Here is a 13,060-nt window from a genome sequence, read left to right on the forward strand (position 1 = left end):
ACTAATTACATTCCGGCTTTCCTGAAGCTAAGTTTCAGTTATGAAAACATCTACATTTGCTTTTACTGGTACAACAAGGAAAGTGTGTTATTTGATTATTCCATTCTATTTCCGTAAACATCGCATTAAAAAAACAATGCAATGGCAGGTAAATATCCATTTTATTATGCAAATAAAATATTATGCCCTTCCATTAAATAAATGTAAATAGTCTCTAGAGACTATTGATATGCTGTATATATACAGAAATCAACTAATTTTTTAAAACCTTGATTTACAAAATAAATTGTGTTGCTATGAGCCAGCAAAACACCCCTGAGTATATTTAGGTTAATATACAATATATTAAGAATCTTGTATTTTAGTGCAATATAAATTACTTTTGCTTTGATTATAGTATACAACAAATTGCATACAACAATTTCAGGAGAAATACCCACAATGGTTTATGGTGCAAAATAAGTCAACTATTATAAAAGACAATTGTTCAGATCTGATGGCAGAGCTCAAAAGTGGGAGTAAGTAAACCTGTACAGTTACTTAATATACGCATGGTAAATTTATTACGTCATTTATGTTTAGCAAGCTCATTTCTCTTGCACATTATCAAGTTCACTTTGTAATTGTAATTGATATAAAAGGTATATATGAACACATCTTATATCTTTGTCTGTTTCACATCATTCTGCTTATCTTCATGGGCCTTTAAGCCTTCTTCCATTTCACAGGCGTTTACCCCATTCTCGTAAATGTGGTTCTTCTTTTGTTCTTCGTCGTCAAACTGGGCTTCAATTTGTACTGGATCCACATAAGTATAGAAATATGCCATGACTGCAAACAGGACAGATACGGCCAACAGCAGGGCAGCAAACAGTATGTACTCAGCCCACTGAATTTGAGTTCAAGAAAGAAATAATAGGCATTAGTGAGAAATACAGACAATGATAATATGCGTTCCACCATAATACCTTACATTAGCTTAACATAATTAATGCATTTAAATTAATATTCATGTATTTAATATGTGAGCTGCCTTTGACTGTTCTGTTTGTGTGTCAGCTCTAGTCCTTCATGCATTTTGCTTTCTTATATTCTTGCCTTTCTCATTTTACCTACTTTTTCATATTTTCACACTTGTATTTTGAATTATTTTAAGTGGTACCTCATCCATCCACATTTTAACTACAGAGTTAAAAAATAACACTGGTGATGTATACATTGGGGTTAGTTTTCAGTCGCCGCTGACTGTAAACCTGGATATTGTAAATGCTACATGGGTTGGATGGGCATCCCAGACAGGAGAAAGGAAGAAGCCTGATCCAGAAGTAATTACCGGAGGATATGGACAGACAGCCTAGCGGGAATTAAAGATGCTACAGGGGACAGGTTATTCCCAGACTGTCTTAAGACTGCTGTAGTTAAACCCCTACTCAAGAAAAATAATCTTGACTCCTCTGCTTTTTAAAATTTTAGACCTATTTTCAACCTGCCTTTTTTAAGTAAAATTCTAGAGAAGGCAGCTAAATGCTATTCTTGATAAGTTTCAGTCGGGTTTCAGAACAAATCACAAAAAAGAAACTGCACTCGTTAAAGTAGTAAATGACTTGCGGGTAAATGCAGACAGAGGCCGTTTATCTGTTCTCATCCTCTTAGATCTGAGTGCCGCTTTTGATACCATTGATCACAATATTCTTAGAAATCGCCTTAGTCAGTGGGTGGGCCTCTCTGGCACAGTCTTAAATTGGTTTGAATCCTACCTGGCAGGTAGGAAATTTTTTGTTATTTGTGGTAATCACAACTCAAGGATACATGATATTCTATATGGTGTTCCACAAGGCTCTATCCTGGGTCCGCTGCTCTTTTCGATCTACATGCTTCCGTTAGGTCAGATTATCTCGGGGCATAACATGAACTACCACAGCTATGCTGATGAAATGCAACTGTATTTATCAATAGCACCTGATAACTCCAACTCTGTTGATTCACTAACACAATGTCCTACTTGTGTTTCTGAGTGGATGAGTAGTAATTTTCTCAAGCTAAATAAAGAGAAAACTGAAATTTTAGTGATTGGCAATAATGGACATTATGAGGTTATTAGAAATAAACTTGATGCATTAGGATTAAAAGTCAAGACAGAGGTAAAGAATTTAGGTGTAACTATTGACTCTGACCTGTGTTTTAAATCGCATATTAATCAGATCACTAGGACAGCATTTTTTCACTTAAGAAATATAGCAAAAAATAGACCTCTTATATCATTGAAAGATGTTGAGAAATTAGTTCACACTTGTGTTTTCAGTCGACTAGATTACTGTAATGCACTCCTCTCAGGACTACCCAAAAAAGACATCAATCGATTGCAACGAGTGCAGAATGCAGCTGCTAGAATCCTAACTAGGAAAAGAAAATCCGAACACATTTCTCCAGTTTTGATGTCACTACACTGGTTACCTGTGTCATTCAGGATTGACTTTAAAATTCTGCTTATGGTTTACAAAGCCTTAAATAATCTCACTCCATGTTATATTTCGGAATGTCTGACACCTTACATTCCAAATCGTAACCTTAGATCTTCAAATGAGTGTCTGCTTAGAATTCCAAGAGCTAAAGAGCTAAACTTAAAAGAAGTGGTGAGGTGGCCTTCTGCTGTTATGCACCTAAAATCTGGAATAGCCTGTCAATAGGAATTCGCCAGGCTAATACAGTGGAGCACTTTAAAAAACTGCTGAAAACACATTACTTTAACATGGCCTTCTCATAACTTCACTTTAACTTAATACTGATACTCTGTATGTTCAATTAATTGTCATAACTATTCATGGTGGCTCTAAAATCCGTACTAATTTAACCTAATCTCTACTCTTTCTTCTGTTCTTTTTCCTGTTTTCTGTGGTGGCGTGACCGTCATCATCAAGTTCTTCCATGAGAACCCTGAATACAATGAGGGCTGATCATTTATGTTAGGTAGAAATCCTAGAGGGTGCTGGGCAGTCTCATGGCCTGGAACCCCTTCCAATTTTGTTTTTCTCCAGCCGTCTGGTTTTTTTTGTTTTATCGGTCCTACCCTGGTCATCGGACCTTACTTTTATGTTAATTAGTGTGCTCTTATTTTAATTCTTACTTTGTCTTTTTTTTCTCTTTCTTCGTCATGTAAAGCACTTTGAGCTACATTATTTGTATGAAAATGTGCTATATAAATAAATGTTGTTGTTGTTGTTATAGTTTGATTAAATGAGGAAAACTGGGTTAGCGCCCCAACGCTTTCTAATGGAACTTGCAGTCCTTTACTTGACCACATAATTTAATGTTTGGAGTTGTTTAGATTTTTTTTTTCACTTGGATGCTATATGTAACATTGTTTAAATACTGGCTAAAAGTGTAGTTTTATTTTTCTAGATTTATCCAGATAATGAATTACAACTTGCTGCCTAACATTAAACATACAGTATAAGACTGAATTTTTAATAGGATTTAATAATACGATTTAGAAAGCAGCTCCTGTTCTTTAAGCCTATTAGCATGCACTGGGCCACCTACCTGCTTTGGGAATTCTCCAGCTTCAGCCACAATCAGCACAATGATATTTCCAACAGCTACAGTCAAGAGCCAGCCCGCCTGCAGAACTGATTTCATATTGCTAGGTGCCTGTTCAGAAAAAGAGCCATCATTATAAAAAGCGAGAACTGACAAAACAAGTTGTTAGTATTTGTAATTAAAAATACAATGATTCTTTCTAAATGACACTTTGCATTGCTGAATTATTACAGTTTACAGTATATGTTGTTTCGATTGTCTATAACTTCATTTTAACTTCTTAAAATTGTTTAACATTCTTCATCCTTAAGTATTTCAGAAATACTGTGCTTGCCAAACACATAAGTATGAAGAGTATCTTACAAGGACTGTTTTAACGGTTGACAGAGTGGGGAGTAAGAGTACTGCACAGTCTTTGACCCGTTTTTTACTTCTACTTACAATGGAGGAAAGCCACTTAACGTCACTTCTATTCCGCAGCCATTCCACCCCTTAAAGCTTCAAAAGAATGCAGTAAAGGGGAAATCATTTCATGGACAGACACTTTGAAGTTCCAGACAGAGGGTTTTCTTATTTAAGGTTAACCACGTTTTTGCCTAAACTCATTAAACACGGTTTTCCCTCCTTAGACTCCATCTACCTGTACCTACACCTGCCTGTCCTCCTTTTATTTTTTTCCAGACTGTAATATCACAATGTTTCCTTTTGATTATTTAGTTTTCCTTTATAAAATAGCTCCTAAATATTTGCAGTTTTAGAGAAGCTGACAAGATGGTCAGTGTTTTTATTTTTAAATCTTTGTGTAATCTATTATTGGTAAAACTGAACTACTTCTACAGATTCAAACCAAACAGCTTGAATAGTAAGATCATGTTACTTATTTCCATTTTTATGTGTCTGGATTACCGTATTGTACCGTGTTAGCCATTATGAATGTAGTGAGAAGTCAAGCAATATGACACCTTTCATTGGCTAACTAAAAAGATTACAATATGCACTCTTTCGAAGCAACTCCGGCCCCTTCTTCAGGCAACATGTAGTGTGTCTGAATTCTAAGAGTCATGCTGTTCTGTATACTGAATTTCAACTTGTTGTTGAAAGCTTCCTCTAACATCTACTGTACCGAACAAATGTTTTAATTCTTAGAGCCAGTCTTTATTTCCCAATTATTCTATTGACCTCAGTGTTTCACTATAAATGCACTGTCAGACACATCAGCACAGAGACAAATACAGGAAGGGATTTAAGTGTGACATCACAGCTAATTTTTGTTTCAGCTATCACTGAGAAGGAAGAGAAAAACCTGGAGGACAGCTGAGATCAGTTCCCCAATGCCCAAAACCAGACCCTTTTCCAGGTTGGGTGATATATAATCAAGACCCCTACAAGAAGTCACCGTTCACTCAAGGACTGCCTTTGGAGGTAAATGGAGCTCCGAGCCTCTGTGGCATTTTTTTCTTTATTTCAAATCACAGCAAAACACAGATGCCATTCGCAGCACATTCATGGTTTCACTTTTGTCCGTTAGGCATTTCAAATTAAACAGGGCTTCCTACAGAATACCAACTCTCATTTCCCTGTCTCTTGTTTCATTTTTACAAGATACAGGGTACCTCATCCTTATTTGATAGGAGAAAAAGAAAAATGTGAATAATGTAGTAATCACACAAATATCAAAATGATTAGCAACATTTCAGCAGGTTCAACTATTTGAGAACAACAGTGATAATGCATACAAGAAACTTTTGCATTTTTTTGTCATAGGTGAATTGAACTTTTTCTAATTTTGAAAGTAAACAGGACATCCTTTTCTTAAATGGACTGATTCCATCCTGAAGGTTTTTATGCAAAAGGTTTCACAGCTCGATACCCTTCTTGATACTAACTCTCTTCCCTAACCCTCTAAACTCTATTTATCCAGGCTTGGGATTGTCATCAAGTAGGGCATTGTTTGCCCTTGGTGGCTGTGCAGAAGAAGAATTTAGATGTGGCAGAAATTAAATGAAAATGTTGAGATGGATATATGGAGTTGCAGAAAAGGACAAAATAAGAAATGACAGAGGTACAACAAAAGTAGGAAAGATACCTAAGAAAGTACAAGAAGTTAGGTTGAAGTGATATGGACATGTGATGAGAAGCGACAATGAATATGTGGGCAAAAGAGTGATGGGAATAGAAGAAAAGGGGAAGTGAAAGTAATGGAGGCCAAAGTGGAGGTGGATGGATAAAGTAAAAGAAGATCTGAAGGAAAAGGATTTGACTGAGGAGAAGGTGTAGGACCAAGCATATCAGCTCCACATAGAAGTGGGAAAAGATGAATTGGAAGAGGAAGAAGAAAAAGAACCTTTTCCCAATGTGTTATGATAGGTGAGCTAGAATTCTTTTAGGTGAGCAAAATAAGACGGTATGCTAGCAGCGTTTTGGAAGATACTGTACCACAAAAGTGTTCATTAAGCAGTAAGGTCCCTTCCTACTCCAAATAAAGCTGTTAAATGATCTGGGTTTATTATGATTCCATGACTGTGTAATAAAGAAGTGAGGACTATTTTCCAGTACAATCTATGCAAGAAAGATTCCTAAAACGTGTCTCCCTGGTAAATTGGTGTCTAATTAAATTTCTCTGAAGCACAGTAGTGTCTTTACCTGCATTCATTTTCGATTGTCTCAGTCAAGACAAATATAGGCAGTGAACAATTCTGATTATACCGTGTACATTCAATAATATACTTGAAAGATCCTGTTACCAAAGTTGCCTCACATTATTCTAAGTTGGTAACCTCTTTCTAAAACACAAGTATAGCTTGAGTAAATGAATACAAGTTGTTCCAATATTCAAACATATTGTCAATATACAAATTGCCTGTAAAAATTATTGATGTGACCGTGGAAATACAGTCACAAAATGACAGTGACTGTACAAAAAATAGTAAACATGAACAAAATTAAACAGACGGGTTTCTAAATGAAGATACACAACCATAGCTACCTAGATAATGTTCACCACATTAACAGAAGATCACTTGACACCACTAAACCTGCTATATATGAATATGAGCAAGTTTGCATCAGTTTTATCAAAAAAACATTCGATTATTACTGTAACTAGAATTGAAGAATATCTGATATTGTGATTTGTGAACCAAGGGCAGTTTTTTCAGGCAGGATTCTTCAGTGATTTAAGCAGGCCTGATCCATCACTTTAAGGCAGAGGGAATGGGCAATTAGAACAGATGGGAGATAGGGGTTGAGTTGCTATATTGGGACTATAGACAGCCTAATCACACATGGTATCGATCACAAATAGCTCACCGAATATGTGAAACATGTGGGTGTTTAAGGCCATACCTGGAATTTGATCATAAATAGCTCATTGAATATGCTAAATGTGTGGGTGTTTATGATGTATCAGGGGATGTCTAGACAGATACCAGAACAATGCCTCCTGTGCTGCACCGAACCTGTACTACAGTCATCAGCATTCCCCACTAAAGAATTGGACGATGATTGTACTGTTCCAATGGCTTCGCTTCAGCATAAATGATTACACTAAAATGTATATTAGGAGTGAAAGCTGCATTTTAAAGCATTTTAAAGCATTTTTGTCTTGCCTTAATATTTCCACTGTGCTTACTGAAGGGCATCCTGCTGGACACAAAATATTTATGTCATAATCTTGTGCATTGCTTTTATTGTATTTGCCAGTGTTCAGTTATGCAATATTGTCTCTCATGACTGAGAAAATCGCAACAGTCAAAGTCAGTACACAATGCAGATTCATTCATTTTTGTTATTGGTTAACTAATTGAATAATCTTTTAATCTCATATGTAAATTCCTTTAATGATAGATTTCTTCCATCATTCTGCTCGGATGTGTTTCTTTTCAGACATTTTTAATGGAATTGCAGCAGACATGCAGTTACAGGATTATCCCTGCCAAAAGTGGATCAGTTTTATTCCCACAGCTTTTAAAATCATTTCTTTTTTCCTGCTAATCGATCAACATGTTGAATATTTAGACACCTATTCCATCTGTTAATAATATAAAATACTTGGAGAATGATTATTCCCTAAAAATAAACTTTAATAAATTCAGTCTTTTTTTAACAATTTATAGCAGAGAATCCAAACTAGGTGTGGTTTCCCAAGTCTTCAGAATTTAAATATGGTAAACAGGGGCCCATCTTATTCACTGGCTAGCTGGAAGGTCAATAAAATATGAGATCAATATGTCACAATTTGCTGTGAAAGGCCTTTCTTCAGTAGAGGTATCACAGAAAGTGACTGAGCTCTGACCATTTTCATAGCCACTTGTGCATGGTGTCTATCTTTTAGTGCATTCACTATGCAGCCACATATAATCTGTGAATTAATCATACAGTTTTAGACAAATCATATCCCTAATATCTAGTAATGGGCCTATAAATCTTTCCGTTAGTGAAGTGCTTCTCAACCTACTGTCTTGTGAATCTGTTTTTACCTTTTATAAGCTTATTAATGCCCCACAAACGAGAAGTGAAGTTTGCTTCCCAATTGCTGAAACGAGTACAAATATAAGAGTGGGGGAAATGGGGAGTACCCCTTGGTGAAACAAATGCGGTTGTAAGAGTGATGGATGGGAACCCTTTCATGTAACGATAGGGGAGTGGCGTGGGGTCCCTTTTAGTGAAATGAGCACAAATGTACAAGTAAGTGCATAGAGGGAGATTCCTGTTCATGAAATGTCCATAGATTCAAACTGGGATAAAAATTTTGCAGAACTGACCCTCCATGACCCATCGGCAGCAAACCAGTGCTGGGGAAACATTGCATTACTGCATGTAAATACCCCATTAGGGCATGAATGCGAGTTCTTTGAGAATGTGAACTGCACATTTTGGCTTGTTACTTAAAATTTTCATAGCACTACATACCTGAGAGTAAGAAAACTCCAGCCCAGTCACTGAAAATACGACTTCACCAGAGGTCATCAGGAAATACTGAGGTATTTGCCAGGCCATATGAATGGTGTTGGCTTGAATATCTTCAACATACATCAGATTCAAGTTTGTATTTTCTGTACACTAGCAGGAAAGAAAACATTGTGGTTGGCAGAATGTTAGCAAGAGTTTCACTGGAAAAAGGTTGTTTTTAGAAACCCTCCATAACCTATTGTTACACTAAATCTAAGGTAAAGGCAAGCTTTTATAATAGCAACCTGTAGGTGGCATGTGCTTTGTTCGATCAGTCTGGTTTTCACATAACATTTAAAGGTAAAAGGGAATAAACTTCAAGCAAAATATTTATACCATTGTCCATGTAAGGAAAGGCAAGTGGCATAATTGGTCAACAAATCATGCAAATAATGAACTTAATAGACTACATCTTTCCGAGCCCTATTGTTAATTTCAAATTTAGGACAAATTGCACCTATGCCACATTTCACTTCTTACAGTTTCAAAATGTTTGTTGTTACTATTGACAAGAATTGTCAACCACTTGTTAGACTGCATCTAAAAAAGCCAACAATTGAATTTATTTTGTGTTCAATTGAAGTGAATAGGATATTTTAGCCAAGGAGGTCAACTGAACACAAAAGATTGTGATTTCAGATCTCACCAGTGGTTCAACATGAGAAATTCACTTAACTGATTGGGTATTTAACAGTAAGTATTTTTGTCATTATAAGCTGCAGTTTATCTTGAAAGTATTTTGGAGTTCATTGTATAAGATGTTATGCAAAACTGAGGTTGTGAACATTATTACTTATTTATTGTAAAGACCTATGGCTGGTAGAATATTGTGCAGTCCTAAACTCATCCTTGTGGTATAGTGGGTCCACAGCTTGCTTAGTAAAGGCCATTTTAAATAAATAATCACCGCTCTCGCAGTGGTTTAGCGAGGGGGCGTTGGGCCATAGCAAGCCGCGGGACAATCCGCAGTGTGGCCGTTTCTCACCAAGTGCACAGGTGAGGGACTGCCCACATCCGTGATTGCTCCTGTGGCAAATATGCTACAGCTGCTATGGCCCCTCGCATCATAAGAAGCACGAGTCGGTTAGGAGGAGGAGAAAAAGGAAAGAAAAAAGAAAGATCAGAGAAAGGAGGGAGGTTATAGCAGGAAGCAGGCGAGCAAACGCTCGCAGGCAGCTGAAGGCAGCCTGGGTGTTTGGCCAACAACTGGGAGAAGTGGTTGTGGTCGCCCCCGCAGAAGTTTGTTCTGCAGGGCGTGAGTGACCGGGAAGGTGCAGGACTCTCCGCGGAAGGTAGCAGGAGTCGGGACTTGGGATGCGGTGTCCCTAACGTGACAGCCTTGGCCGTTAAGGGATTCCCAAGTCGCTGTCTGGAGGAGCCAACCGGAGCCAAGGATCGGTGAGGCCACTGACAGCAGAAGCAGAAGTAGGCAATAAGAAGGTCAGCTGCATTGAAAGCGCCTCACCTGTTGCAAAGCCCAACCGGGAGAAGCAGGTGAGACGCCAACGCTAGACGCTAGTTTTAAAAGAAGGCACCGGGCTTGTTTTTAAAGACTGCTTCCTGATCGTTTTAACCTTTGGTTTTAAAGGATTGATTTTCTAATGGTTTTACCTCCACGTTTTCTTTTAATGGATTATTTATTTAATGAAGATTGTTGGGAGTCACTGCACTTTATGGACACTTTGTTTTTGATTGTTGACTCTTTTAAATAAAAGCACTATGCACCTTTTCAACCATCCCCTTGCTCAGTTGTTGTTGCCTTCACTGACTAGCTCATCGGTGACATTACCGACGGTGTTGGGTTCAAGTGCTTCCAAACAGCAATGGGAGTGTGGAGCCAGGACCCACATCGTCACAATCCTAAATTCATTTTGGCAGACTTATTATTATAAACTTAATGAATCTGGTAATGTTGTTAATTTTGCCCCTAAGCATTGAAAGAGGTTCGGCATTCCTAACAGAAAATAAATGTACTAATACCCAGTAGCTGATATAGGAAAAAATAACTGGTGGTACTCCATAGCCTCCCTTTTGAAATCAGTAAGTGGGATGATATACAGAAACCTTCGCAAAACTGACAGTACTTTACAGCATCCTCCTTGAAAGTCTGAAAAGTGCAATTATGAATACAAATTATATCATTGGATGAGGGGAGCACAATATGAGGGATACCCACCAGTATGTTTACAATAACTGCCCACGTCAAGCACCACTAATACAACTTATAACATTTCTAAATAGAGGTGTCATAAAATGAGGAGAACAAAATGTATTAAAGGAAACAGCTTTATTTCTGACAGATTAGCCACTTGTCTATCTAGGAAAATACACTGTTCAAGAAAAATGCTATTCTCCCTCACATCCTCTTGAGAGGGGGCTTTGGGAAATGCTATGATAAATAGGCAGGTAGTGTGGCCTAGTGGCTTGCACACTAAACATTTAAACAAAAGGCGACCAGTTCAGCTTCCACCTCCAAAGAACTTTGCGACCTGCCTATGCTTGAATTAAAAAGACAAAAACATATATGTATCCTGATCTTTTAATTATCTGCCAAATAAGTGTTAAACAAGTAAAAATTATTATCATTATTATGATTATTACGTCTGTAGGTATCAGATGCTATTGTTTTTTTTTTTAAATCAATCAATATACTGTACTCACCATCTCTTTAATGACAATGGTGTAAGAGCTGCCAAATCCAAAAGTTTTTGAACTGTTGCAAAAAAATCCATTCGAAGAAAAGTTGAAGTTGCTCCTAATAAAAGAAAGGGCAGTTGTGAACATTATTGACTTTTTTTTAAAACATTTTGGGGAATTGAATTCTTCCAAACTTTGAAGCTAATTAATTAGTGCTTACGTTCCTTCTCCTACAAGAGTGTAGTTTGTAGATGAGAGGAAATTGACATTTCCCAAGTCTGTCCCACCCACACTAATTTTAACAGGTTGATTGAAGCCATTCACAAATCTGTAAGGGAAAAAAAACATTTTTTATCATTAACATGCAGAACGAACATGAAAAATACCTTCAGATCCCGGAAGAAAAGCATAATAAACTATGGAAGAAGCTAACTTGTGCCGCTCTTAAAGAAAAACATTCACCAAGGACAACATGAAAATTAGGAGAATGGATGTTTAAGTAAAGCATATTCAATGTTGTACCAATCTATTTTCCAATTTCATTAGTGGTATTTATTAAGGATTTTCTACAAGTCACAGTTGAAGACTGGATTACACCTTACAATTGCATGCTCACATAAACAAAATAAGAGTCACAAATTAATGTCAAAGAGGAAGTATGGATGAAAAGAAGCTCATGGAAGAAATCACATACAAATGTGTGTTTAAGTTTGCAAACTTTCCATGGGTGGCAGTCCAGGCTTAATTAGAACTTCTGACAAAGGAACACACACCGTCAAGCTACATTGCAGCCCACTGTGCAAGGACCTCACAATAAGAGAATTTAAGTAAGATTTCACCCTTCAAAATCCTGTGAACTGTAGCTCCCTGCAGTACTCTAATCTGTTAATTTAGTTTGCTGTTTGTAATATTTTTGTCCTTGTCTTCTTTATGTTGGGCCAACAGGGGTTTTGCCTACCAGATGCTGCAGCTGAGGAACCACCCATGCCTTAGAACCAGTGCTAAGGAAGTAGTTTTTCTTCTTTTGCTGTTTCGCTTTGGATTCCCTGGTTTTACAAGTGCTCTTCTTTTAATTATTCTTGTTTTTGAATTAGTGCATTTGTCGTTAATTTTTGGAATATGGATGTGGCTTTGTTTTGTTTGAACTTTAAGCAACCTTTCATTACATTTTGTTTGTTCTTGCTTTCTTTTTCAACCTTTTATATTAATGAACTCCTTAATTATTAAGAATCATTGTTTTTGTTATGTTAGGGGTTTCTCCCTTTCTGAGCATTAGAAATTTGAGCTTCTTCTTGCCTGTGCAGGACACAAAGCCTGCACCTTATTTAGTGAGGCCCTGTGGAATAACAGTTCCACGGCTAGGAAATTAGTGGCCAGTTTTAAATAAGTAATTGCTCCCCAGGAGTGTGTAGACTCCAGTTGGGTGTGGGTATGTGTGAGTGTGTTTCGCTCCATGGTTAATAGAGGCAGTGGATGTCCATGCCGTATACACGTGCAAAGGCAAATGGATCAGTCAGGCACCTAAATGATGCAGCGGAGCCACAGTTCAGAACAGCCGATAAATGGGACATCACTGCATGGGGAAGAGGGGGGAGAAACGAGAGGAACAAGAAAGGGAAGAACGGAAGCTGTTGAAGAGAGCGAGGAGGCAGGCAGCTAGAAGGAGAATCCCTTGAGGAGTGCGCAGATGACAATCAGGGGCTGGAGAAGCCTACTCCAGCTGAGCAACCCACACCATCACAGGCCCACCAGTTATTTTTCCAATGAGTCTGCAATTCATAATCTACAATTAGGTCACCCTTGACAATAAAAGTAAAATGTGTAAACTTACCTAATGGCATTGCTTCCTTGCTCAGGCTTTTCCCCAATGTCTTTGAGCTATGGAAAAATAAAGAAGTGTTGTGATTCTTAACATTTTTTTTCTTTTTTGAACACT

The 13,060-nt window shown here is 37.5% G+C and overlaps 1 protein-coding gene across 3 annotated transcripts in view; it reads right to left on the reverse strand.

The window, feature by feature from the left end:
- Positions 1-217: 217 nt before the first annotated feature.
- Positions 218-13,060, reverse strand: part of LOC120523350 (solute carrier family 15 member 1-like) — a 68,864-nt gene continuing 56,021 nt past the window's right edge. For all 3 annotated transcript variants that reach the window (XM_039744589.1, XM_039744588.1, XM_039744590.1), the window contains 6 exons: positions 12,956-13,002; positions 11,345-11,452; positions 11,149-11,242; positions 8,449-8,598; positions 3,541-3,648; positions 218-889 (listed from right to left, as the gene is read on the reverse strand). In XM_039744589.1, the coding sequence (XP_039600523.1) occupies positions 659-889; positions 3,541-3,648; positions 8,449-8,598; positions 11,149-11,242; positions 11,345-11,452; positions 12,956-13,002 (738 nt within the window). In that variant the 3' untranslated portion in view covers positions 218-658. The remainder of the gene's footprint in view (positions 890-3,540; positions 3,649-8,448; positions 8,599-11,148; positions 11,243-11,344; positions 11,453-12,955; positions 13,003-13,060) is intronic.

Source organism: Polypterus senegalus, chromosome 2, assembly GCF_016835505.1.
Source record: "Polypterus senegalus isolate Bchr_013 chromosome 2, ASM1683550v1, whole genome shotgun sequence".
NCBI lineage: Eukaryota > Metazoa > Chordata > Cladistia > Polypteriformes > Polypteridae > Polypterus > Polypterus senegalus.